Source organism: Phocoena phocoena, chromosome 10 (genome assembly GCF_963924675.1).
Source record: "Phocoena phocoena chromosome 10, mPhoPho1.1, whole genome shotgun sequence".
Lineage (NCBI taxonomy): Eukaryota > Metazoa > Chordata > Mammalia > Artiodactyla > Phocoenidae > Phocoena > Phocoena phocoena.
The window spans coordinates 82307190-82335082 of record NC_089228.1 but is presented as its reverse complement, the minus strand read 5'-3'; the positions used below and the strand labels follow the sequence as shown (position 1 = coordinate 82335082).

The window sequence follows — 27893 nt, the reverse complement described above, 5'->3', positions numbered from 1 at the left end:
CACAAGTATATTTTTCTTTTCAGAAAACAATGATCCTTGACTTATGAGTCCTATTTTCCAACCAAATATAAATCTAAATTAGACTCTGCTTTATAAGTCCATGAGTTTGTACTGGAGCCAGCACTGGGATTACTAGAGCTAAGGGCAGGGAGAGTGGGTAGGCGAGCAGAGTAGAATTCCGACAGGAACTTACCAAAGACGAGACATATGGTTTCCCGCCTTTCTGCTAATTCCAGAATCTGGATCCTTTGAGAAGGTTGGGGGAAATATGGAAAGAACAATCAAATCCTAGAAGGAAGGCAGGAGCTAGTTGAACCTGAAAATCCATCTCTGGACACCACAGACTGTCCTGTGTGCAGGGGCAGCCTTGGGCCTTGTGGGGACCACGACAGGCCAAACAACTCCTCCAGCTGTCAGAGGTGGGGGACACCCAGAGGAGAATAAAACACAAACTCAGGCAAGAACCTCTAAAGAAAGAAAGAAATAACACCCAAAAGATAGGGGCTGAGGACTGGACACAGGCCTGAGCCGAGGCTGACCTGGTGACTTCTTCTGAGATCACAGCTGCTGGTGGGACAAAGTTCTGAAGAGACAATGACAAAGGAGCTGAGAAGATGTGACCAAGAGTGACCACCTCAAAGCCCAAGATGCAGTGAGCATGGAGTGGGCACAGGCCACGTCCACGCTCAGCTCCTCACAGCCTCCTCCTGTCCCACCCGCAGCAGACAGAGCACAGCAAGCACACGGAATCTGGAAGGGTCTCAGTGCTTCCATTTATTTCCTCTCTCAAACTTTAGGAATCCTCTCCTTTATTATCCCATCAACCCCTCATGGCATAAATAGCAAAAAACAAATTTATATCCTGATTTTTTTTAAGGCACAACATGAGTATATTTTAATACACAACCAAAATACAAAACACCATAGTAAATTGATGGCAGTAAAACATGGCATTTCATTTACATTGCATGACAAATTGTTAACATCCTTAGTCATAAATTAGTTCTTAGAAGCCAGTAACAAAGACGTTGATAATGCCAAGGGAAATGAATTAAAAAAATAAAACAGAAGGAAACGAAATAACAGAAGTAACTAGTAATGACTAAGCATATATGAAGATGACTAAGCTGAACAATAACAGAAGGAAGCAATTTCTTTGTAATATCATATTACCAAAGATTAAGTATCTAACATTTGTACAGTTTTAGGAAAAAGACCCAAACAAACAAACACTGGGGGACAAGACCGATGAGGACCCATCTATATAGTAGGGGGAGAGCTGTAGTTCGGATCCTGATTTTCAATAGGATATGAAAGACATTACTTTTCAGCGCAAAATGAAGTTAAGACAAAGATGGAGACGGCCCAGCCCCGCCTCTGTTCGGTCAGGAAAGGCCATCAGGGAAGAGAACACAGGCCAGTGTGGGGAGGGGTCGTGGTGGGCAGTGGTGGGCCAGGCTCCCCACCTCTTCATTTTATGCCAACAGGAACATAGACACATTCAGATGACGTTTGCAGAAAGTCAGAAGATCTTGAAGTCACCGTGCAGGGGTGGGACGCGGAATCCTGCATCACTCAGTCCCCACAAGGCAGCTGTCTCAAACTATAGAAGAAAATAATCATGAACAAATTCAGGGCAGTCACGTAAGTGCTGACCTTCTGACAGCCCCCCACCTGCTCAAATGTCCCACGCAAAGAATCCCCATCTCCCAGGGCATCCCCTCTGCCCCACCCCCCGTCCTAATCTAGACCCTCCAGAGCCTCACCTTTAGGATCCGTGAGAGACACATCAGAGCCCTGGGCACTGTCACTGCCTGGGGGAGAACAAAACCAGGACGTGGTCAGAACCCACAGGAGAGAAACTAGAGAAGGAACTTTAGGAGGGTGAGGCCCCATAGCCTCCTGTCTGCACCCTCACAAGGGTCTCAGGAATCACAGCCCCTGCACACTTACTTGCAGCCTGGGCGTAGCTCCCTCCTTTCTCACCTGTAAGAAGAAAAGCTCACGTGAGAGGCCAGGGAGAAGACTGAGTTGAGATCCTAGAGGAACCCCCTAGTCCTGGACCACAGAGAACTTTCCAGAAATGTAACCAAAACCCATGATAGGATCAGGAACACAAAGAAAGGAGATGTGGGGGGACTGGACCAGCTGCCCTCCTGGGAGTCTGTCCTCAGCAGGCACCTTCTCCTCTGACCTGCAAGCACTGAGAAACGCGCCCCCAACTGGAATTATGAAGGTGAAAAATCTGTCTTTCATTTTCATATGTACTTTATGAAAGGGTAAGTGTTAGCACTCAGCTCCATATTCCACACGTGTGTGTAGGGTACTTTCCAGTAACGAGGCAGGCAAACGTCTACCTGGGCTTGAATCCCCCGGTGAGACAAGAAAACTCAGATCCTTCCCCACCTTCCCTACCTGAGTGCTTCTTCCTCCAGATCACAGCTCCAGCCACCACGGCTCCAGTGACCACCAAGAGAACCAGGCCAACAATGAGGCCCATGATGGGGACGGTGGGCTGAGGAGGTTCTGTGGAGGAAAGGGAAGGGGCCCTGACCTCAGGCCTGAATCCCGACCTTGCTGAACGTGTCCAGAAGGGCTCCTGCTTTATCTGAGAGGAAGCTCCACCCCACATGTCCCTCCTTACCCCATCTCACGGTGAGGGGCTTCTGAAGCCCCTCGTGCTGCACATGGCATGTGTATCTCTGCTCCTCTCCAGAAGGCACCACCAGGGCCCCCCACTTCTGGAAGGTTCCATCCCCTGAAGGCCTGGTCTCCACAAGCTCCATGTCCTGGGTCTGATCCTCCCCATCACGCTGCCAGGTCAGTGAGATCTCCTTAGGGTAGAAGCCCAGGGCCCAGCACCTCAGGGTGACCTCACGGTCAGAGATGGGGTGGTGGGTCACGTGTGTCTTTGGAGGGTCTGAGGAGGAAGAATCAGAAAATTCACACTTAGTGTTACCTTCATGGGCCACTGAACCAGCATCACGTGACCATCCTGAGAATGAACAGCACAACAGGTTTGAAAAGAAGCAGCAAAAACACCAGACACCAGCCTGGACTCCGGGGTCTGGGAAGATCTCCCAGTCCTTGGCAAGTTCTAGAATAAGGATGAAAGCCAAGGTAGGAGGCTCCATGTAAAGGGGAGAATACAGAGCAATGGTCCTGACTTTGGTGGAGGCTGAATGACTCAGAAAAGCTGGAGTCAGGCCTCCTAAGATGTTCTCAGGCTGAGAACAGGCTTGAGAAAGAAACTCATGGTTCACAAGATGGAGGTCAGGGTCAAAGGGCACCGCTGGTCAGTTATTTCAGGGACGGTTTCCTGCTTCTTCCCCAAAGAGACTGGATTCCTTCACTGTCTTTCAGAGAAGTTAGGCCACCGGCCAGTCACTGTCTCGTACAGAATACAAAAACCTGGGCGGATTCCTCCCTCTCCCAACAAGAAGTTGGGGCGGTGTTCCCACAAGGACCCCATTTCCTCCCCTTGTGGGAAGCCAGCTCCAGCCCGAGGGGAGACCAGGGAGGCCCCGCGGCCCCTCGTACCTGCGCGCTGCAGCGTGTCCTTCCCGGTCTCCAGGTATCTGAGGAGCCACTCCACGCAGGTGCCCTCCAGGTAGTTCCTGCATTGCTCCGCAGCACCGGCCCTCTCCCACTTGCGCTTGGAGATCTGAGCCGCCGCGTCGGCCGCGGTCCAGGAGCTCAGGGCCTCGTCCAGGGTGATGTAATCGGCGCCGTCGTAGGCGTGCTGTGCGTACACGCGGAGGACGCGACCGTCCGGCCCCACGTCGCAGCCGAACACTGCCTGGAAGGTGTGAGACCCTGACCCCGCCCCGACCAGCCGCAGCGATTAAACCCAAACCGAAAATGAAACCGGGTAAAGTCCCGCCGTTTCCTCCCGAGTCGGGGGGCCGGGCGGGTCCCGCAATGTTGGGTTGACCCTCGGACCCGGAGACTCGGGGCGACGCCGGCCCGTCCCTGGGGATGGGGGTCGTGACCCGGACCCGGGCCCGCGTCGCTCACCGGCCTCGCTCTGGTTGTAGTAGCTGCACAGGGTGTTCAGGTCCTCTCGGTAAACCTGTGCGGCGTCCTTGAAGATCTGCGTCTCCTCTTCCCAGTACTCCGGCCCCACCTGCTCCACCCACGGCGCCCGCGGCTCACCCCTCGGATTCGGGGCGTAGCTGTCGAACCGCACGAACTGCGTGTCGTCCACGTAGCCGACGGCGATGAAGCGGGGATCCCCGCGGCCGGGCCGGGACACCCCGGTGTAGAAATACCTCAGGGAGTGGGAGCCTGGGGGCGGGGAGCGGTGAGACCCGGTCCGACCCTCCTCCCGGCGCGGGTCCCCGGGTCCGAGGTGACGGGGCCGGCAGGGGGGAGGGGGCGAGGGGCTCGTGAGACGGAAAAGGTGTGGAGGTAGGAGAAGGGCCGGCACCTGGGGGGGAGAGAAGAGGGGGCGGGAAGCAAGGGAGGGGGGAGGGAGAGGCGGGGACCGGGGTGAGGGGGCGGGTCTGGACCGGGGGCGGCGGCGTGGCTCCTTCCCTGGGAGTCCTGACCCCCGACCCCCGGGGTCTCCTCGCTCCTCCCCGCAGAGGCCGTTCCCTCCCGACCCCGCACTCACCCGCCCAGGTCTCGGTCAGAGCCAGGGCCCCGGAGACGAGCAGGAGGAGTGTTCGCAGGGTCATGACCTGTGTCCTCGGCGTCTGAGGAGAAACTGCGTGAGGCGGGTCGGTGGAGACTTTATAACCGGGAACCGCGGGGACGGTGATTGGCTTCTTCAGAAACCGGACACGCAATGCGAGTGAGAAGTGGGGACGCGTCACGAGTGTCCTGGCAGGAGGGCCAGACACAGGTTGTGAGAGAGAAAGTGAAACTCCGGGAGACTGGGAATCCCCACCACGGAGCGTCCCCGCCCCAGAGACCGCCTGACACCCTGAGAGCCTGAGAGCCTGCGTGTCCCGGGACCTGGGACTTTGCCTGATCCCGCCCCTCCTGCACCGAGAGCTCTTTGTCACAGTGTCTCCCTGAGTCCTGGCCCAGGGACTGTGTGTAGTCAGCGATTTTCACAGCCTTGTGGTCAGAATATTTATACAGTCTTACAAACTAGTGACGACCCACAGATAATTTTATGTGGATACTTCTATCGGTACTTTCCAAAGCAGAAATAATAGAGTTTAAAATTTTTTAATTAATTTATTTAGAATAATATTAATAACCCATGATTTAATATGAAAAATAACTACTTCCCAAAATAAACACGGTAGTGGGAAAAGTGGAGCTTTTCAGATTTTTATATTTTTGCAAGTCTCTCTCTTTCTTGTCTGTCTCATTAGAAGACCCCTGGATGTTCATGTTTGCTTCTTCAATGAATCCGTTCTTTTGATTGAAGTCTATGAAAATAAAAAGGCCCACACATATGTAGGAGTAGTATTTTTAAAAACCTTTTCAGACAGTCATGGATGTTAGTCTTTGATACAAAACGAAAACTACACAAGTGGTAGTTTCTCAAAGGTTATTTTCAAAGTGGACCTGAAACAATATTATTAACTATTTCCTATTCTGTTACGTTAAACTCCATAACCCTATTTTGCACATTGAATGTCTCTTGGACTAAGGTAAGATTTTTAAAAAGTAATACGTTGTTTCACTAAGTTATATAGATCTTCCAGTGTCATTCATTCTTTCAAGTAAACATTGTATTCCTTGAAGAAGAGGGTAGTTCAGGTCACACAAATTATTTTCCTCCGGACATAGTACTTTGGAATGTAGCAGAAGGGCTTGATGGGTACTTCCCATGTCATCTTAGAAGGTACTTAGAAGGTACTTTTAAAATGTGGCTTTAACGGAGTTCCCTGGCCGTCCAGTGGTTAGGACTCAGAGCTGTCACTGCCATGGTCTGGGTTCAAGGGTTCAATCCCTGTTCAGGGAACTAAGATCCCACATGCTGTGGGGCGTGGCCAAAAAAAAAAAAGTGGATTTAAGGATGATTTAGGAAACAAAGGAATTTTTATTTATTTTTAAAGTTTTTCTTAATGAGGTATCGTTGATTTACAATGTTGTGTTAATTTCTGCTGTACAGCAAAGTGATTCAGCTATACATGTGTATATACATTCTTTTTCATTTTCTTTTCCATTATAACTTATTAAGGAAAGATAAAAATTTGTAATGCATCAACCAGAATGTTTTAAAGCAAACCTGCTTTTTTCTTTCTGCAAGTAAGTTGTGGTGAAAATAATGATGTTGCAGTTTGCTACAGTAGTCTCCATCACTGCTAAGTTATACCTCAAAGCAAATGTCAACATAATGGAAAGTCAAATAATATCTTAGTAATGCTATGAAAGTAGGTTTCACCTCATGGATCTCATGAAAGGGTCTCAGTGACTTCAAGGGTTCCACAGATCACACTCTGAGAACTGCTGTTCGAATAAACCTGGGAAAATCTCCTAAGTGACCCTTGCCTTTGCCTCCTCTTCGTTTTGGAGAATCCCTCTCCCTGAGCTGGACTCCCTGCCTCCCCACACTTAGCTGAGGGCCCTGCCCCCGGGGCTCCTCTAGGAGAGAACTCACCCCTTGGAAATTGATCCCAGAGAGTGTCCTCAGTCTGGGAAGGGAGGTAGGGGGACAGGTGTTTCCCCTTTGAACCTGGAAACAGTTTGTGCCTGAAGGCACCGTACCCACTCATAACCTAGTTTGGTTTTGTTACACACCAGCTAAGTATGTACTCATATCCCAGACAGAAGTCTGACATCGTCTCTAAGAGAAATAATATTGGCCCTTTCATGGGTGCAGAATATCTGACTTGAGGCCCAGAAAGCATGAAGAGCAGTCCTGTCCAATAGAATGTTCTGTGGTGAAGGAATTGTTCCACACCTGTACTGTCAAGATCAGGTAGCCACTAGCTACAGGTCCCTAGTTAGCACCTCAAAGGTGGCTACTGTGCTGAGCACCTTAATGTCATTTAGTTTAAACAACATTAAATATGTGGCTAGTAGCTGGCCTACTGGGCATTGCATATCTATAATGTTCTTAATTTCCAGTCTCTTCCCCCAAAGAGATACTGTGTGACTCATAAGTTGATGCATATTAAAATAATCTTCACATGGAAATCATGGATTTGTCTATGTGGGTCTTAGATATATCCTTAAAATGCAGCATGCGCAGAAAGTTTCATTAACATGTATTTTAACAACTAGAGTGTTCAGACATTAAGGACACCGTGGTTTATCGCCTTAAGGTCATATGTGTTCAATTCTGCCCATCGCTGGAGCTAATTCTTGTCTTTATAACCTTGAGCTCTTGCTGTTCTTTTCATTAACCTGGTAAATATAAGCAGACACTGAAGTCTTCACTTAGCCCAAGAGAAAGTATTCACTGAACACAGCATATATCAAATACCTTGCAGGACCTGTACATACTTGTGAAATGATAAAGCAGGAGATGTAAACCTTAGAATCCACCAGCTTAGAATTCTTTACTGACTGCTCCTGCTATTCATTCCCCCCAAATTCAATCAATTCTGTTTCCCTTCACCCTTGGACCCCTCTCTGCTAGACAAAAAAATACTTGAATTTTTTACATTTGGGGAATGAAGAGTTGTATGACCCAAAGAAGAAAAACCACTAAAAAATCATAAATTTTCTGTATGTCAACCAGACATTCGCCAAGATACTAACACATGCCCCTATCAAACTCAAAGACAAAAACATTGACAAACAGGTAGCAATGTTTTTCAGCCAAAGACCACCAGGAGAACATCTGTGGGCAAACAAGTTGGATTTATTACTGGATGCAGCGAGGGAGATGACACACCATCGGGGACCATGGTGTCTCAGTGTGAGGTGTTAGATAGAACATATACAGGAAGTGGGCTCTGGTTGGGTGATTTGGAGGAGGGTGTATGGAGGAGGGGCTCACTCTACATTGGGTGTTGTCAGGAAGTGGGGGCAATTCTATGACCGGGCATGTCGGTGAATCTTCCCTGTAAGGAGGAAAGACTAGAGTGAGGATGCAGCTGTGATTGGAAAGAAGCCGTGGTTGCTGGTATCAGCACAGGGAGAGGTTTTATACATTGTGAGGTGCATAGTGCTGCCTTGTTTGGTCTGTGCTTGGACTAAATGATGTTGTGGTCTTGTTTTGTCTCACTGTGTCATGGTCTCAGGTGTCCTTGTCTGATGTTGATGTTCTGTGAGGTGACATATGTCCAACAGGAGAAGAACACGGCTGCGTGGTGAGCACCAGCCCAGCTTCTGGCAAGGCTGAGGCCTAAGGTAAACGTCAGACCAGCTTCTGATGTTGGAGGCTGCTTTGTCCTTCCTGAATTCAGTGGTTAAAATAACTAAATCCCAAACAAAACATAATTAAAGTGTATTAGAAAACAATTTGGAAAATAAGAAATGCAAATGTCAAACAAATATATAACAAATAAATGTAAAGAAAAATGCAGATGTGGAGTAAGGAATGGGAATAAATTAAAATCTATCATCTTGGCAAAGATAATAGTATGAGGAGAGTATTGACAGGAATTTAGGGAGAATATACTGTCATAAAGATTGATGGGATTGAAAACTGGTACAAAAATTTTAAAGGTCACTATGCAAAACGTCTCAATTTCAGTATATTTACACTTAAATTTTTTTTTAATTTTGTATTGGTGTATAGGTAATTTACAATGTTGCGGGGTGTTTTGTTTTCTTAGGTGTACAGCAACTTGACTCACTTATGCATAGACGTATATATGTCCTTTTTTGGGTTCTCTTCCCATATAGGTTATTATAGAGTGTTGAGTAGGGTTCCTTGTGCTATACAGTGGGCCCTTGTTGATTATTTTATAAATAGTAGTGTGTATATGTTCATCTCAACCTGCTCATTTTTCCCTGCCCACCACCTTTCTCTTTTGGTAACCGTAAGTTTCTTTTCTAAGTCTGTGGGGCTGTTTCTCTTTTGTAAAGAAGTTCATTTGTATCCATTTTTAGATTTCACCTGTAAGTGATATCATAGGAGACTTGTCTTTTCCTGTTTCGCTTCCTTCCTTGTGGCTGGAAATGGATTATTTCATCCTTTTTATGGCTGAGTAATATTCCATCGTGTATATGTATCCTATCTTCATTATGCATTCATCTGTCCTTATACACTTAGGTCGCTTCCATGTCTTGGCTATTGTACATAGTGCTGCCATGATCGTTGGGGTGCCCGTGTCTCTTAAAACTATGGTTTTCTCCGGATCTAGGCCCAGGATTGGGATTGCTGGGTCACATGGTACTTGTATGTTTACTTTTTTAATCAACCTCCATACTGTTCTCCCTAGTGGATGTACCGATTTACATTCCCACCAACAGTGTAGGAGGGTTGCCTTCAATATGTTTACATTATGATATAGAAATTTCTCTTTCAGAAATTTATCCTGCGAAGATAATCACACATGTCCTCAAAAATATATATTCAGGGATGTTTCTTGAATTGTGGTTTATAAAAGCAAAGAGTGGAAAAAATCTAAATGCTATAGTCATTGCAATGATGGTAACTATGAATAGAGGAACACTTAATAAGAATTAAAGAAATAATGCCATGTGATTTACATAGTGGGTCAAATTTATTCCTCAAAGCAAACCCACGAGGGGACTTCCCTGGTGGTCCAGAGGCTAAGACTCTGAGCTCCCAATGCAGGGGCCCGGGTTCGATCCCTGGTCAGGGAACTAGATCCCGCATGCCACAATGAAGACCTGGTGCAGCCAATAAATTAATTAATTAAAACAAAAAGCAAACCCATGAGGCACCCAACATGTGATCCCTTTGTACAGACACAGAGAGAGAGACTCAGAGAGAGGAGACACAGAAGTGGAGACTCAGAGAGGTTAAGGAGTGTATATTTCAAGGCCCCCTTCAATCAGGATCTGGAGACACTGGAGAAAAAATGAAGAACAACAGTTAGGACCTGCGTGATGTGCGACAGGCACTTTGGTGAGGGGGATAGACAGAAATGACAAAGAAAATTGTAAATCACTACTGAGCTGAGTGCTGTGAGGAAGAAGTTCATGATATCATGAAAGTAGATAACCAAGAGACCTGACAGCTCCCCTACCACTATTAGCAATAATATTTGAAAGATGTAAAAGATATATGGTATATAAAACAAAAACAGAATTCTATACAATTATATAAAATCATAGAACCAAAAAAGGGCTCTTTGAAATTAAAAATAATGTCATAGAAGTGTATAATTCAGTAGATGAATTGAAAAATTACAGTCATACTCACAGTAAGTAATAGGAATAGAAAAGTAATGGCAAGGAGGAGAGAAGACCTATAAGAATATTCCTCTAACAATCAAGAGATTCCAGCGAGTAAGCAATACAAGTTTCAAAAATAAGGGAGAATAGGAAATAATAAAAAAAATTTTTCAAGAAAACCTCTTGGAGTTTACAGACAAAAATTTACATCTGGAATGGCCTAAGCAAACTCTTACTGCAGTGGATGAAAACAGACAGACGCTAAGAAACATCGCAGTGAAATTGCAGAAAGGATGGAAAAGAAGAGAGACCTTGAAAACTTCAAGAGGCAAAAAACATGGGCCTGGAGGCTAGAAGACAGTGAAGCAATGCCTTCCGAATTCTAAGGAAAAAAATCAGTATTTCCAACACAGAGTTCTATATTGAGTCAAGATGAGAGTAAGTCCAAAATCAGTATTTCCAACACAGAGTTCTATGTTGAGTCAAGATGAGAGTAAGTCCTAGGGTAGCCTAAGACATTTCAGAGTTACAGTGTTTTCCTTTCCATGTTCCCTTCTTCAGGATACTGTTAGACAAAGTGCGGGGGAAATGATGGAGAAAACCAACAGCAGGGAAACATGGTATCCAGGCAACAGGGAAGCCTTGTAAAATTATACAGTAGGAGAGAGAGGCAGAGGGCTGCCCAGAATGAGGAGAAGGAGATCCGGGACGTCAGCCCTGCCCCAGGTGTGCAGGGAACCAGTCTCCGTGTGGCAGCACGGAGGGCTGTGGGAGAGTCTGTGCAAAGAGGTGAAGTTGGTGGAATATCCGATGTGCTTGAATGTATTCAGAAAGACTTAGATTCTGCACAGAGTTTTAGAATGATTTAAAATGAGTACAATATGGGGCTTCCCTGGTGGTGAGGTGGTTAAGAATCCGCCTGCCAGTTCAGGGGACAAGGGTTTGAGCCCTTGTCCGGGAAGATCCCACGTGCTGTGGAGCAACTAAGCCCGTGAGCCACAACTACTGAGCCTGCCTGCTGCAACCACTGAAGCCCGCGCACCTAGAGCCCATGCTCTGCAACAAGAGAAGCCACTGCAATGAGAAGCCTGCGCACCGCAACGAAGAGTAGCCCCGCTTGCTGCAACTAGAGAAAGCCCGCATGCAGCAATGAAGACCCGAAGCAGGCAAATAAACTAAAAAAAAAAAAAAAATCAGTACAACCAAAGTAAGACATTATTTATTCCAGCAAAATCTTAAATATCCATTCAAGAAAAGTAATCACAGTCTACTAAATGCTCACTTGTGACTAGCATTTCCGTCATCATCATAAGGCAAATATTGCACACTGAGCTAATCAAAATTACAAAACTGATAGATGTATAATTATAACTATTTTGGGAAGACAGGGGTGTGTGAAAGAAAAACCAACTAACTAAAGATGATACATAAAACTGAAAGCAAAGGAGTATTAAAGGCATGCATTTTAGAGACATAGAAGAAACAATTAGAGAACCAGCTTAAGAACTAAAAGAGCTTCTCTCTGAGATTCAAGAGACTGGGGACATGGAAGATTGGGGACATCGGTCCAGATATCAAGTCTTGTAGAAGTATTTTACTTTTTAAAACTATGTGCACATATCCATTAGCTAAAAATAAAAAAGACAACCTAGTAGATGAGAGAATGGCCTTTGGCCTTAGGAATTGTTCTGTTAAGAAGAGTCACAGAAATGGAGCAGCAGTTGGAAGGAAACTGTACACAGAGTGGTGGATGTTTATGGGAGAATTTTGTTTTGATTTATTTATTTTTGTTTGATTAATTTTAATGGGAGGAATTGCAGCATGTTTGTAGGCAGGGATGAAGGAGCAGTAGAGAGTGGGAAACTGATGACACAGGGGAGGATGGAGTCGGATCCTGTACCCACGCTGAGGGGCAGGCGTAGACAGGAGGGGACCATCCATCATCACTGGTGGGAAGGTGAGATACAGGTGCAGATGTGGGAATAGTGGAGGAGGAGGATGTAATTCTCACCTGAGTGCTTTTTTTTTTCTGAGTTAAAAAAGAAAAGCTCATCATTAAGAACAGGGAGTGAGGGATGAGTGGAGGAGTCTGAGGGAAAAGGAGGAAATGAGAAATCGCCCTCTCAGGGGTGTGAGAGTGAGCTGACTGGGAAATGGCGTCTGGAGAGTGCAGGGTGGGGGCCACTGAGGTCTGGGCTGTTCAGCTTAGAGAAATTTCCAGCTCTTGGGCAACAACAGGAGGATGTATAAGAAATGAAAGAAAAATGCAACAAAATATCTCCAAATGTGAGGATTACATTCTTTTTACTTTGTCATTTATCACTTTCGACACTTTATTACTTGCTTTACAGTGAACATACATTATATCCTATATTATACGTTACACATATACATAATGATAAGAATTTTAAAGCTTTGTTTAAATTTTTAAAAGGAAGGCAAGTGGGCAGAAAAAGTGAAGAGCTGTGGGCACAGAGCTGGACGTGCCGGGCTCCGTGCCTGAGCTCTGGGCAGTGAACTCACACAGCCTTTTCTCCTTTTCTCAGGACCATGTTTTCTTTGGAGGCCAAGCAGGATTTTTCCCTTCTTTTTTCAGTGTGGTCACTTATTAGGACCTTGTCACCTCTTTGATGCTTTTAAGATGGTTTTTATATTTTACATGGCATTTTCAGTGAGCAGAATTCTCCCTACAATCCAGCCCATCTTTTCCAGTAATGGAATTTCTGTGGCAGAATAGCTCAGTTAAAAGACTTTGGGGCTTCCCTGGTGGCGCAGTGGTTGAGGGTCCGCCTGCCGACGCGGGGGACGCGGGTTCGTGCCCCGGTCCGGGAGGATCCCACATGCCGCGGAGCGGCTGGGCCCGTGAGCCGTGGCCGCTGGGCCTGCGCGTCCGGAGCCTGTGCTCTGCAATGGGAGGGGCCACGGCGGTGGGGGGCCCGCGTACCGCAAAAAAAAAAAAAAAAAAAAAAAAAAAAAAAAAGACTTTGGGTGCCAAAGTAGAGAATGTGTTTACTAATGCACGATCTGAAGAGGATCTGTCAGGTGTTTTACAAGTGCAAGGGATTTTAATGTAATTTTTGAAAGCATATTTACCTACACAGAAGGGGACTGAAAAGGTACTCAAGGGTATACAAAATAAATAATTCATGTTCTCCCTCTCGTCCCCCATTTGCCCAAGTCCTCTACTTGGAAACCACTGCAGTTGGCAATTTCTCATTTTTCTTCTCCCCAAATATATCTCTGCATTAATGAATACTGTTATGTCAGTAAAAGAGCTCAGGCCACAGACTGGGAGAAATTATTTGCAAATTCACATATCTGATGAAGGACTTGTTTTAGAATACACATAGAACGCTTAAACTCAATAATATGAAAACAATTTAAAAATGAAGGAAAGTCTGAACACACACCTCTTCAAGAAGATCTATCCATGGAACTGCATATGAAAAGATGCTCAACATCATATATTTTTAGGAAATGTAAATTTTAAAAAATGATGCATCATCACACCTATTAGAATAGCTAGAATCCAAGAACTGGTGATACCAAGTGCTGTCCAGGATGTGGAGCGACAGAAACCCTCAGTCACTGGGGCAGGAATACGAAGCAGCACAGCCCCTAGAAATGATGGTCAGCAGTTTCTTCTAAAGCTGCACATAGACCCTCCATCCAGTCTACTGAGCGCTCTAGTCCTCATGCAACTCATCTGAAAACTTATATATGCAAAACCCCGGCACACCAAAGTTTATAGCAGAGCGCCCCTCAAGTGTGGGCTGCACGTAGTGACTTCCTTCTAAAGGCTACGGTACGGAAAGTTGGGAAGTAAAAATAAAAGTTCACAAGGAGACACCTGGGAAATGTACCTTAGCCGGGTGATGAGGTGAACTTATTAGTGACATTCCAGTGAACAGTATATACCCTTTATATGTGGAGAATGTCACTTCATCTCTGTGGTATTCTTCCCCAAAACCCAACTCAGATAAAGAGACATTCTACAATATCCCCGAGGAATACTCAAGAACATCAAGGTCATCAAACACAAGGGACCTCTGAGGGACTGTCACAACCACAGGAGCCTGAAGGAGACATGATTGGGACTTAATATAATGTGTCTTTGATAGGATCCTGGATCAGGAAAAAGAAAAACTAATGAAATCCAAATAAATTTGGGTGTTTTTAGTAATATTGTATCAATATTGCTTCATTAGCTGTGACAAATGTATGATGGTGGTGTAAGATGTTAACATGGAGAAACTGAGCGTGGGATTTACAGGAACTCTCTACTAACTCTGCTACTTTTTTGTAAATCTCGAACTATAGTAAAATTTAAAATATATATATATTTTCAGATATCCACCAGAAACAAACAGGGAGTGGAAGAAACAATTATTGACTTTGAGTTTTCCAGGGTGTTTTCATGAATAAGCTGGAGAGAGGAGTTGTGGAGAGAAAAGATGGAAACCTCAGACACAGCAGGGCTCCAGGGCCCTCCTCCCCTCCAATCTCTGCCTCACCCCCAGGAGCTGCTCAGAAGGCATCTTCATCCCCCCATTGCTGTCCAGCCTCCAGGGCAGCCATCTCTTTCTCACAGACCACAGTCCATCCTCTCCCGCGCTGTGCTGAATAGGAGAGAGCAGAGTGGTGGCGCCCCCGTGTGGCCACAGTGCTGATGACAGAAGACCAGAGCTCCCCTTTGACCTCCTTACCAGGGACCTGCCCAGGGTCTCCTTGGGCTCCCAGCAGCAGGCCAGGGCTGTGCACACAAGTTGGCATCCCATCCAGTGTCAAGTTTGAAGTTTGAATTGTTACCCAAAATACACGCTGACATGAACGTTTTTCTCCCCATTAAATGACTAAAGATTTTGGCCCCAGGGAGGATCAGATCTCAAGGCCATAACAGCTGATTCCCCAGTCCAGGGTGGACCCCACAAACATACTGGGTGTCCTCAGCCTCCTGGTGTGGGACCTGGAACCCCAAGTCCCTGTCACTTCTTCTGGCTGCTGACAGGGGTATAGGCTCTTCCTCCAATGAATCAACTCTGGAACCTCCATCCCTAAGATGGGGTGGAAAAGGGGGCAGAGGAGGAGGGAATCCCCAAGGTAACAGCCTATGAAGAAGTGAGAAGTGATGAGAGGAAGGAAACAGTGACATTAGGGGATGGAGGCTAACAGGAGTGGAGGGGGAGGAATGAGAGGGGAGGGGGCAGGGCGGGTCACTCGGTGGACACGTATGCGGGGAGGGTGGGGTCTGTGTGGGGAGAGGCACAGGGGCTTCTGGCCTGGGCACTGGTAGAGGCTCTGTTTTTCACCTGGATGATAAGTACACAGGTGTCAGCTCTATATTTTGCTGGTAAACTATGCTTATGTTTTAGGTGTTTTCCTGTCCTTACAGGTATGGTATAACTCAAATACACCTGGAAGAAAGAGAAAAGGAGAGAGGGGAGGTGGTTAAAGGAATTCCTCTCTTCCAGAGAAATAACCTCACCCCCAGTCCTCACTCCACCTCACACACACATGGTGCTGGCGGGCAGCAGGGAGACTCAAGGAAGGGAGAGTCCATCCCAGCTCACAGCCCAGGGCTACCTGGACATCGTCTCCCTGTGAGCTAAGACAGCGGGGACCACTGTGCCAAAAAGACTGGCTAAAGACCTTTGGGAAAAGACCTGCCCAGCTGGTGACCATGGAGGTCGAGAGCAGAGGACAGGTGAGCAAAGGACAGGACATGGACTGGAGCCTGGAGACCACAGTGGGACAAGGAGATCAGCCATGAGTCTGGGCCCGGGGGTCCCCCTAACATCTCCCTGAGACACGAAAACGACCTCCGCCATCCCCAGACCTACAGGACCCAGGCGTCCCAACACCGTACCCAAGGACACCAAGCATGGCCCCTCCTGTCCAGGCATGAAATCCACCACCGTTTGAAGCCTCAAGGGTCCTCTCCGCTCCTCCCCAGTCCCGAGAGCCCAGGACACCCCAGTGTCCTGCCTCTTCTTCCCCTCCGTGGACCTAATAATAGACAGGGACCTGCTGTCTGGATCCCTCCAGCCACTTCCCAACCTGAACTTAAAGGCCCTGTGGTCCTGGACTCAGATCTAATTTCTGGCGCTGATGTTGACCCAGGACTTCGGGGTCAGGGGTCAGGGGAGGCTCCCCAGGGCCCCACAGGCTGCAGCTGAACCAGGCTTCCAGCTGAACAGAATCGGCAGATTCTGGACATAAAACTGCGACCTGGAGGAGACACATCAGCCACACGGAGGAGTGAAAAGCTGCCTTTGTCTCTCCCCCCTTCCATCCACAACCAGTAAACATCCACGACACACCACAGGTGACTCTGCCCAACACACCAGGACTCTGGAGAATCCCACCCAGTGTGCATGGAAAGGTGGGTGGACTGGGACACAGAGACCAGGCAGAACTGAGGGAAGAGCAGAGGTGGAGATAAGAGATATGAACCTAGGCATGGCAAGGTTACAGCTTATACAGGTAATTGGCCTGAAAAAGGAGCCAATACAGAGACAAGAGGAAACAAGAGGTGGGGAGTCTTAGTTGCATTCAAGCCCCTGGTTCTAGCTGTACTTGAGGTTCACTTGCTCCCCTGCTTTTCTTTAGTTTGTTCAGTAAGACAATGACTTCCCCTTTGACAAGCCTGAGTCAGATTTCTACCACTTTCAGCAGAAACGTAACTGATGAATACATCAAGGTTTCACTTTTCTAGAAAGAACATAGTGTTTTTATTTGCCCAAATAGTAGAGCCCACCTCAAGGAAAAGCCCTATTCATTGAGAACATTTTGTTTGTACAGCTTTGTGTCTAATCATGTTTCCTTCACACTCAGAAATCTGAAAGGGATTCTGGAGGGTGTGTGAAATCTCAGAGCAACACTCAGGATTCTATATTCTGCAGGTAGAGAAGCTGTGATGCTTTCTGTTGTCTGAGACATTTAGAAGTGAAATGGCGTGCGTTCACAGAAATAGCATGCATTCACTTCTAAATGTTCACTTCACATTTAGAAGTGAAATAGCGTGTGTTCACAGTGAAATAGCGTGCCTTCTGTTGTTTGAGACATTCAGAAAGTGAAATAACGTGCGTTCATAGAATTGTATTTAGAGCACAGTAGGTTATGTCTCTGTACTAGTACATAAGCCAGTAATAGAGCAAGTCACCCCCGGTTTGTGCCTGGTGTAGACAAGACGGTAAATGGGTTTACCCTCCTCATGAGGCTGAGTGTCTTCCTTCTTCGGCAGCAGTGGCATTTGTGTAGATGTGATCTTTGCAAACCAACACAGGAATAGCTGTTCCTCCTGGAAAAAGAAAAAAGCCCTTTCCTTGCTCTGCTCACAGAACCAAACTTCCTGTGCTGGATTCTCACTGGGCTCCAGTGTTTAGGAGGCTGGGGACCAAACTGGCCAGAATCCACTTGGGCCTGATGTCCCCTCTTGAAATGTCCTCTTGCTAAATGGACAGCACAGGGCTTCCTCAGTGGATCTGAAGGATGTGATGCCTTCTGTTGCCTGAGACATTTAGAAGTGAAATAGTGTGCGTTCACAGAAATTTTTACAAATAGAATCCAGGACTGAAAGAGTAGCTATTGGTACATTTAAAATTGTGTTTAGCATACAGCAGTGGTAACTTTCTAAATCTCGGGGTTGCGGGTCCTGCCCCCTGAAGGGCACCGCTCCTTCCCCAAGCCCGCCCCAGCTCGCCCCGGACTGCTTTGCTTACATTGCCAGAAGGTTCTCCGTAGGGACTGCCCTTACGGCTTGGAGAGTGTTGGGGGGGAAGAGAGGGGAAGGAGCGGGGCTCCAGACAGGGGTCATCACCAGAATTATCTTGGTGAGAATCAAAAGAGCCCGTGGATCTAAGGCTCTGCAGCAGGGAATGGTGCATGTTATTTGCCGCTGTTCAGCCTAAAGGAGAAATCTGAGCTGCCCCAGGGTGGGATTCGGCATCCTGTCTCTCACTTACTGGAGTGAAAGAAATATGAGGGTGAGGGAGACCCAGTCCTTAAGTTTCAGAAAGTATGGAGAGAAGAAAGGATGAGAGGGGGCGGAATTAGGTGTCACTGTGAGCTGAGTCATCGGGAAAGAAGGAAAGACCACAAGAGACCTTGGGCAGGACAGACTTCAGGACCAGAGAGATAGGGAGAAAGAGATGGAGCCCTGGCTAGTCCTTTTTTTTTTTTCCCTTTCTGCAGTACGCGGGCCTCTCACTGTTGCGGCGTCTCCCGTTGCGGAGCACAGACTCCAGACGCGCAGGCTCAGCGGCCATGACTCAGCAGCCATGGCTCACGGATCTTCCCGGACCGAGGCACGCGTCCCCTGCATCGGCAGGCGGACTCTCAACCACTGCGCCACCAGGGAAGCCCTCTGTCTAGTACTTTTAAAACTCTGGGGCCTCACACTTACTCAGTAAGAGCATCAGTGTTTGCTTTTATTCCCCACTGTTGCTGCTAGTTCCGGCTTACAAAGCTACCCAAAGCCCTGGCTCCTTCACGCATCCCCTGCCTCGGCCTGCCCTCTAGTGGAAGTCTGCGGAGTGACAGGAGCGCGGGTTTCCCCACTTCCCGTCTTAAAAACGTTAGTGATCTTACCCACCTTGCAGAATTGTAGCGAGGATAATTAATGGTTATAGTTTGGGCAGCAACAGAAATGGCAATAGTTGTAGCAGCGGTGCTAAGTGATTTACATGACTCGTCTCGTTGAATCCATACAAGTTGGGGAGCGATATTATTATCTCCGTTTTATAAAAACTTCGAGAGCTGCTCTAACCTGCCCCAGGTCAGCAGCAACGACTGCCAGAATGAATGTGTTCTTACAGTAAGCTGCCTAGTACTCTCTGTCTTTCCTCAGTGCTGGTTCCTTCCTCTTGTCTTCCCTTGGAAAGCATTACAGAGGGGTTTACCTCATATAAAATGAAGCAAGAGAATTCATCATTTATATTGTTGATAATGCCTACCTTGGACGGTTGTTTGGAATTAGAGAAAATTGTAATAATAGTAACAGCAGCAAAAGTTTATTGAGTTCTTATTGTGGCAGATACTATGGTCAGCATTTAACATGCAATTATTTGCTTGAGTCATCTCAGCAATTCTATCCCATGGGATCTCTGACTATCCCCCCTTTTACAGATTAGGAAACAGATTTGGAGAGTTTAGTGCCTGGCCCATTAGTTACAGTAGTTACAACCATAATTATTCAATGTCATGAGAAAGGCACAGGGCAGAGGAGTTCAGTGAGGGGTCAGGAAAGACTTCTTGAACAAGGAGTCGTTTGCAGAGGGGTTGGTTTGTTTGTTGGTTTGGTTTCTTTGTTTTCATTGTAAACCTAGTATTGTATGTATATGCTCCTTGAAAAAGTTCAAACAGTGCCTATGGTTACAAAGTAAAAATCTGAGAAGCTTCCACCACCAGGGAGTAACTGCTGAATAACACCCTGAAGGAACTTTCTCCATGAATATACCGTCTAAAAAAGAGATCCAGCTGTACGTCTCTATTATTTTCTTTTTTCTGGGTATCATTATTTTTTTTCTTTCCTGATTTTCACTGAGGAGGGGGGTGGGTGACAGGAGCAAGGGTGCGGGGCGGCCAAGGGCTTGAGGGCTGGCCGCTGGGCCAGGTGCTGGGCAGGGACCAGGTACTTGCTTGCTTACGTGCATTCACTGGTTCTAAAGCCCCTCTCTGAGTTCCTCCAGTAGTGTCTGCCCTGGCCTAGAGCAGGGCCCAGGGATCAGGGTGAGGAACAGAGGAAGCCAGAATCCAGAGGGCCAGTTGGCCACATGGTAATGACCTTCAGTGCAAGTTCCAGGCTCTGCAACCAGCTGATACTTGAGCAGGGGAGTGGCCTGACTACAGCTGACTTTTTTAAAAATTGTATTAAAATACACATAACATAAAATTCACCATCTTGGCCATTTTTAAGTGTACAGTTCAGTAATATTAAAAACATTCACGGGCTTCCCTTGTGGCGCAGTGGTTAAGAATCTGCCTGCCAGGGCTTCCCTGGTGGCGCAGTGGTTGAGAGTCCGCCTGCTGATGCAGGGGACAAGGGTTCGTGCCCCGGTCCGGGAAGATCCCACATGCCGCGGAGCGGCTGGGCCCGTGAGCCATGACCGCTGAGCCTGCGCGTCCGGAGCCTGTGCTCCGCGACCGGAGAGGCCACAACGGTGAGAGGCCCGCGTACCGCAAAAAAAAAAAAAAAAATCTGCCTGCCAATCCCAGGGACATGGGATTGAGCCCTGGTCCGGGAGGATCCCACATGCCACAGAGCAACTAAGCCCGTGCGCCACAACTACTGAGCCTGCGCTCTAGAGCCCACGTGCCACAACTACTGAAGCCCTCGTGTCTACAGCCCGTGCTCCGCAACGGGAGAGGCCACTGCAGTGAGAAGCCCGCGCACCGCAACGAGGAGTAGCCCCTGCTCGCCACAACTAGAGAAAGCCTGCGGGCAGCGACAAAGACCCAACGCAGCCAGAGATAAATAAATAAAATTAATTAATTTTAAAAAAAACAAAAACCATTCACATTGTTGTGCAGCCATCACCATAACCCTTTACATCTTGTAAATCTGAAAGTCTATACCTTTTAAACAATACCTCCCTGTTCTCCCCTCTCCCCAGCTCGAGCTGACCTTAGGATGGGCTGCAGGAGACAAGGCTTGTGGGTAAGAGGCCAATTAGGAGATGGCTGTAACCACCAAGGCCAGAGGCCGTGAGGCTCCCCATGTGAGAAAGAAGGGCACAAACAGGAAACAAATTTAATAATTAAATAAAAGCACCTCCCTGTGCACGAAACACTCACTGTGCCAGGCCGCCTGAAGGCTTCTGAGGAGTCATTTCCTCTCCGGGTGACTTGCCCAGCTGGAGTCAGCAGCCACAAATCTGAAGCTCTTTTTTGCACCCATTTCTCACATTATTGAAGCTCCTCCATCATCAAAATCTCCCCCTTCACTCATCAACACTCACTCCCCTTCAATCCCTTCTCCACTCTGAAAAATCACTTTGAAAGGTAAATATGTTTCTCCCCTGCTTCAACCTCTGAATTCTCATGGTTCTTCAGATATGGATAAAACCCCCAAACCCCAAATCTCTAAGAGGGCTTACAAGGCCCTGCAGGATCTGCTCCAGCGCCTCCCCTCCTCAAACAGCTGTTCCTTCTTCTTCTTTCTTTTTTTTTTTTTGGCCGCTCCGCATGTGGGATCTTAGTTCCCCAACCAGGAAACGAACCCACGCCCCCTGCACTGGAAGCATAGAGTCCCAACCACTGGACCACCAGGGAAGTCCTACACAGCTGCTCCTTCTGCCTGGAAGGTGCCTGCCCTGCCACCATCCTCCAAGCCCCTTCACACACACACACACACACACACACACACACACACACACACACACGACTGCCCTGCTCTGTAACACATCACTGTTTTAAATTCAGTATTCTTCATGTAAACATGTGATGTGTTTTTCACCCCTGTTAACCTGTAAGGTCCAGGAGGAAGGGACCATGTGAGTCGTGTTCCCTACTGTAGCCCCAGTGCCTTGACATAGTAAGTGTGCAATGTTGACAGCTAAATGAGTGAACAGTGCAACCTGCTCTCAAGAAAGTTATCTTAGAGTCCATTGCACTGAGTTGCAGATGACTGGTAACAACTTGGGTGATCCTGGAGAGAAGACTGGAGAGGTGGCAGGTAAAGGAGGTGTATGTTAAAGGGTTTGCATAGTTGCTAGGGCTGCCGTACACAGCATCACAAACTGGGTGTCTTAAACAACAGAAACCTGTTGTCTCGCTGTTCTGGAGCTAGAAATCTGAACCCAAGGTGTCAGCAGAGTTGGTTCCTTCTGAAGGCCCTGAGAATCTATCTATTGCATGCCTCTCTCCTTGTTTCCAGTAGTCTCAGGCATTCCTTGGCTTGTAGGTGACATTATCCTTATGTCTTTACATTGTCTTCCCTCTGTGTGTGTCTGTGTCCGAATTTCCTCCTCTTTATATGGACACCAGTCCTATTGGATTAAGCCCCACCCTAATGATCTCATGTTAACGTGATTACTTCTGTAAAGACCTTATTTCCAAATAAGATGACATTCATAGGTACCCAGAGTCAGGACTTCAACATAGAGGGACACAATTCAACCCGTAACAGGGTTGAATATGGTCTCACCCTGAATGACTATAGCGCAAACAGACCTAGCCAGGTGCAGAAATCACTGAGCACTTAATCCTGTCCCAATCTAATGACTTCAGAATCTCTACAGTGAACTGACTCTGTGCCTCTGCTTTGTTCTCACACGCAACCTGGTCCAGGGTGTGTTCCTCTCCTTCAGCCTCTTGGTGACATTAAAAGTCTTCTTAATTGGGCTTCCCTGGTGGCGCAGTGGTTGGGAGTCCGCCTGCCGATGCAGGGGACACGGGTTCGTGCCCCGGTCCGGTGAGAGGCCCGCATACCGCAAAAAAAAAGGAGAGCTAATGTAGCCAACCCAATTCCTCATCTCCTAGAATAAATATCTAGAATGCCCTACTAATTATAATAAGATACAAATAAGAATTAAGATATAATAATGCTAATAGATCAAGTCAGCATATCATAATGAGAGAAAAACGTATCATAATGAGTGGAAAAATCCACTGATCAAGAGGGAATTTTTAAGTATGTTATATTAGGGAGAAAAAACAGGTTGCAGAATTCTAAAATCTATGCACTTAAAAAGAGTTTTATTCTCCAGTGAGATACAGTCTCACAGCCACTAGGCAGGCTCTAATAAAAAGAGAGATAATAGCAACTGTTGACAAGAATATGGAAAAATTGGAATCTTCATAAACAGCTGGTGGGAATGTGAAATGGTGAAGCAGCTTTGGAGAACCACGGTTCGGCAGTTCCTCAAAAGGCTTAACATGGGGTTACCATGTGACCCAGAAAGTCACTCCTAGGTATATACCCCAGAGGAATGAAAATGTATGTCTACACAAATACTTGCACACAAATGTTTATAGCACCACCATACATAATAGCCAAAAAGTGAAAACTGCTCAGAATATCCATCAACTGATGAATGGATAAATACAATGTGTTGTACCTATACCATGAAATAATAGAGAATTCAACACTAAAAAGGAATGAAGTGCTGATATCTGCTACAACATGGATGAACCTTGAAAACATTGTGCTAAGTGAAAGAAGCCAGTCACAGAAGACTACATATTGTATTTTCTATTGATATGAAATGTCCAGAATAGGTAAATTCATAGAGACAGAAAGTAGAGTGGTGGTTGCCTAGGGCTAGGGGAAGGGGAATGGGGAGTGACTGCTAATGGGCACGGAGTTTCTCTGGGGAACAATGAAAACGTTCTAAAATTGATTGTGGTGATGGTTGCACAACTCTGAGTATACTGAAAACTGAAGTATAGACTTTAAATGGGCAAATTGTATGGTGTGTAAATTAATAGCTCAAGAAAGTTTTTTTTAAGTTTTATTGACTCAACTAGTCTTCTTTAATTAGAAGAAGGAAGAGGAGAAAGAGAAAAAGGAGGAGGAGGAAAGGAGAAAGAGGAACAGGGGAGGGGAGGAGAAGGAAAGAGCCACAGCTCATGCTGGTGATCAGCAGCCCAGATCTGAATCATAAGCTGTGCGACCACGTCTCATGTCCAGACAAGACTAAAGTGGTCACAACGCCATTCCTAAGTTTATTGAAACCTCAGGATGGGACAAAAAGAGAAAATACTGACATCCTAGAAAGGCAACCCAACCCAAGAATAGAAGAGGAAAGAGAAGGAGAATAAAGAAATAAGTTTAAAAAATAAAAATGCATTATGGCAACGGGGAAAAAAATAAGGGTTTTTTAAAAAATAAAAAGAATTTAAAGAATTAAAAAAAAAGAAATAAGCTTAAATCCATGGAACTAGCCTTTCATAACTGATTTTTAGTGGAAGTGAAGTGATTGGTTTTGTAAATGTTATAATATCTTTTGTGTTTGTTTGCTGCTTAGGGGGTTTAAGACATTTAAGAGAATCTTACACATCAGACTTGAGATCTGAATTAAATGCTTAAATTGGTTTAAGTGTGAAACAATATCAATGTTTGAATAAAATTTGGTTTATTAAATCTGTAAGTTTTGGGGTAGTAGTTATGTAAGTAGTACGCAGAGGAAGGTTATTTAATGCTTAAATGTTAATTGTTTAACAAACTCGTAAGGGTGATAAACTTTACATTACACAGAAATGCCTTAAAGTCCTTTAGACAATGGCGGCGTGTTCCAGGAGGGGAGGCTGGGGTCAGATAATTAAGGACCCACTAACATAGTAGCTTGGTTTTATCTTTCTAGGTTCATCATCTTCGCCCCTGTTCATCACTAACAGAGTTAGTTCTTCTGAATTCAGCATCTTACAATGTCACAGTGAACAGAGAGCCCCAAAGAAGTGGGGTACAGGAGAGGTGGGTTTTGACGGGGGTGAGGCAAGGGGGAAAGCCCAGTGCATGGGATGAATGGTCAGACCAGCCAGAGGGGAATCCTGATGGATTGTCCTGGGTAGCCAGGGAGCAGTTAAGCACAGAAAAAAGGTACGTAGAGAGGAGACAGAGGAACATTGAGAAAGATGCCAAAGAAAACGGCTTCCGCTCAATCAGTCATAACTGCCTTCCTGAGGCCAAGAAAGATTAAATGGTCTCAAAACTAGTTCACAACTTGTTTCTACCACCTTTCCACAGTGGGGCTTGCCTAACTGGAGACCCTATTAGACCAGAAATTATTTCACATCAACCTAGCCCACTGCTTTATTTATTTATTTTTTTAATAAATTTATTTCCTTTTGGCTGCGTTGGGTCTTCCTTGCTGCGCGTGGGCTTTCTCTAGTTGCAGTGCGCGGGGGCTACTCTTCTTTGTGGTGGGCGGGCTTCTCATTGCGGTGGCTTCTCTTGTTGTGGAGTATGGGGTCTAGGCGCGCAAGCTTCAGTAGTTGTGGGGTACGGGCTCAGCAGTTGTGGCTCATGGGCTCTAGAGCGCAGGCTCAGTAGTTGTGGTGCACGGGCTTAGTTGCTCCACGACATGTGGGATCTTCCCGCACCAGGGATCGAACCCATGTCCCCTGCACTGGCAGGCGGATTCTCAAGCACTGCGCCACCAGGGAAGCCCCTAGCCCACTGCTTTAAACCAACCAGCAGGTATAGCACCAACTTTACTACCACCTCGGGATAAACCATATCCACCGCACTGATCTCTGTGGGGACAATAACAACCCCGAACAGTCGTTGCTACTGAGAATGTGAAAATGGTCCTTCCTACCCTGGCCACGACCATGCCTCTAAGACCTGAAACACCTATTCTCCTCCCACTATCCCTCCCCTGGACTGTACAGGCCTCCTTGACCAGGATATTCTGTGAGTGGACAGAACTAGAAACCCTGGCCTGTGACCAATCTTCCCGAGGGCCGGTGTGCTCACTCTCATGTGTGACAATCTGGGCTCATAAAAGTGTCTTCCTGATGTGTTTACCAGTTTCCTGACAGCAAAGGGAGAAAGCAGACCTAGAAAGAGGTAGAGGGAGTCCCCTGGCAGTCCCGTGGTTAGGATTCGATGCTTTCATTGATGAAGGCAGGCGCGGGTTCTATCCCTGGTTGAGGAACTAAGGTCCCGTGAGCTGCCAAACAATGAAAGAAAAGAAAAGAAAGAAAGAAAGAAAGAGGTATAAAAAGGCAATAGGGGACATCCTTCCAGTGGAATGAGAGGAACACAAGAGGCAGGCATTTGGTCTGGAGAGACAAAAGCACAGTCTGGCTGCTGGTCTTCAGATGACATGAAAATTGCTGAAAATGGACATGTCAGGGGAAAGACTCCAGGTGGTGATTAAACTGTAGGGGCTGGAGAATCTTGCTTTCACCTGCTCTGTGCAGTTTGCCCAACTTTGCTTGTGGTTTCCAAATGGTACCGTACCCAAGCTCCACCTCTTACTGGCTGTGTGACCTTCCGCAAGTTACCTAACCTTGCTGAGCCTCAGTCTCTTCACCTGTAAAATAGAAATAATCAGAGTAAGTACATCCTAGAATTGTTGTGAGAGTTGAGATAACCCTGTAACACATTTTGTTCATGGTAAATATGTGATAAAGGACGCCATTATTACAATCACCCGAGAGTGTGTGTGTAAGTGAAAAACGTCTGAGAGAACACAAGTTTGTTTGAGGAATGAAATAGTTCAAGGAGGAGCCGACTCTCCCTTCTTGATCTTGGAATAATTCTCTTGAGTGTAATTCCCGGGGGGAAGCATCACACCACACTCAACAGTCAACCGTGAAGTCAACTACGGCCACTTCACCGACCAGCCCACTGTGGGCTGAGAACTCTCCTTCTCTGTGATGCCACCAGGACTGCCTCGCTGAGACAACATTTTGCATTATAATCAGGCCCTTACACCTGCTCCACTTTTCAGTCTTTAATGCACTTTATCATTATCTTTTTTTTAATATTTATTTATTTATTATCATTTATTTTTTTTTATTTGGTTGTGGCCCAGTCTTAGTTGTGGCATGCATGTGGGATCTAGTTTCCTGACCAGGGAACGAACCTGGGCCCCCTGCATTGGGACCGCAGGGTCTTAACCACTGCACCACCAGGGAAGTCCTATCATTATCTTAATTAAGTTTCATAACAATCCTGTGAGGTAGACTGGACATCTGCTTTCATCCCATTTTACAGATGAGAAACTAAGGTCTGCAGAGGCAAATGACCAGCCCAAATTGTCACAGCAGAGAGAGCTGTGTGGGCACATGGAAGGGGAACCTTGTCTTCCAACTTCCAGCCAAGTGCTCTCTCTACTGTAGAACCTTCAAGAAATGACTCCTGCTACTCCAGCAGCTACTTCCACCAATTAACCACTAATAAAAATGTAAAAATCTGTATATGAGCAGCAGCTCCCACTGCAGACCTTAGGACATTTATTATATCACAGATTACTGACTTTTTTTTTAATAGCAACAACTAACCCTAAAGCAAAGACCAGTCCGACAAAGCTGACCACGGCTACCCGGGACCATCCATCAGCAGCGAGTAGTGGATGAACTGCACTCCCTTGGCTCAGTGTTACCTCTGTCAGCCTTGGCTCACCTCCCTCTCTGGGCCTCAGTATCTCCACCTGTATAATGGGCCCAGCAGTGCCTACACAATGGGATTGTTGTGGCAATTAGCTGGAAGGGTGTTGTGAAAGCAACTCGTCCAGAGTCTGGCACATGGCAAGGACTCAATAAAACTTAGATGGCTTTTGTTAATTGCATAATATACTCGAACACTCCCTGGACAGATAGAAAAATTTGGTTTGAGTCACTGACTCTGTCACGGGTTAGCTATGTCACCTTGTGTAAGTTGCTTAATCTCTCTGAGCTTCAGTTTCTTTATCTTACAACGTCTTCCTCACAGTTGTTAATGAAGGTGAAAGAATGGAATGTACAGAGCATTCCCAAGCTAGGAAGGGTTTTGTGGGGTTTCTAGGGAGATGTCAGTGAGGCTCTGGGAAGGGCATGGTAGCAGTACAGATGGGAGTCTGTGTGCAGCCCTGCGGCTCAGGAATAAAGTGGAAGAAGAGAGAAAACAAGGGAGTCAGTCAGAGAGAGAGTACGAGTGCGTTGACTCAGTGTTTGCTGAGCGCCGACCTTGGTCCAGACGCTGTCCGTGGTGCTGGGAGTTCCGCAGTGAACAAGCCAAGTCC

General features: G+C 46.6%; 1 protein-coding gene and 1 pseudogene across 1 annotated transcript; both read right to left on the bottom strand.

The window, feature by feature from the left end:
• LOC136129657 (MHC class I polypeptide-related sequence B-like) overlaps positions 1 to 27893 on the bottom strand; it is a 120081-nt pseudogene that overhangs the window by 7317 nt on the left and 84871 nt on the right.
• LOC136129350 (BOLA class I histocompatibility antigen, alpha chain BL3-7-like) lies at positions 1585 to 4679 on the bottom strand. Its single transcript, XM_065885576.1, has 8 exons — positions 4616 to 4679; positions 4018 to 4287; positions 3541 to 3816; positions 2645 to 2920; positions 2416 to 2526; positions 1954 to 1986; positions 1767 to 1814; positions 1585 to 1603 (listed from the first exon to the last, which is right to left on the bottom strand). Exons 1-8 carry the CDS (start codon positions 4677 to 4679, stop codon positions 1599 to 1601), a joined length of 1083 nt encoding a protein of 360 aa, XP_065741648.1. The 3' UTR covers positions 1585 to 1598.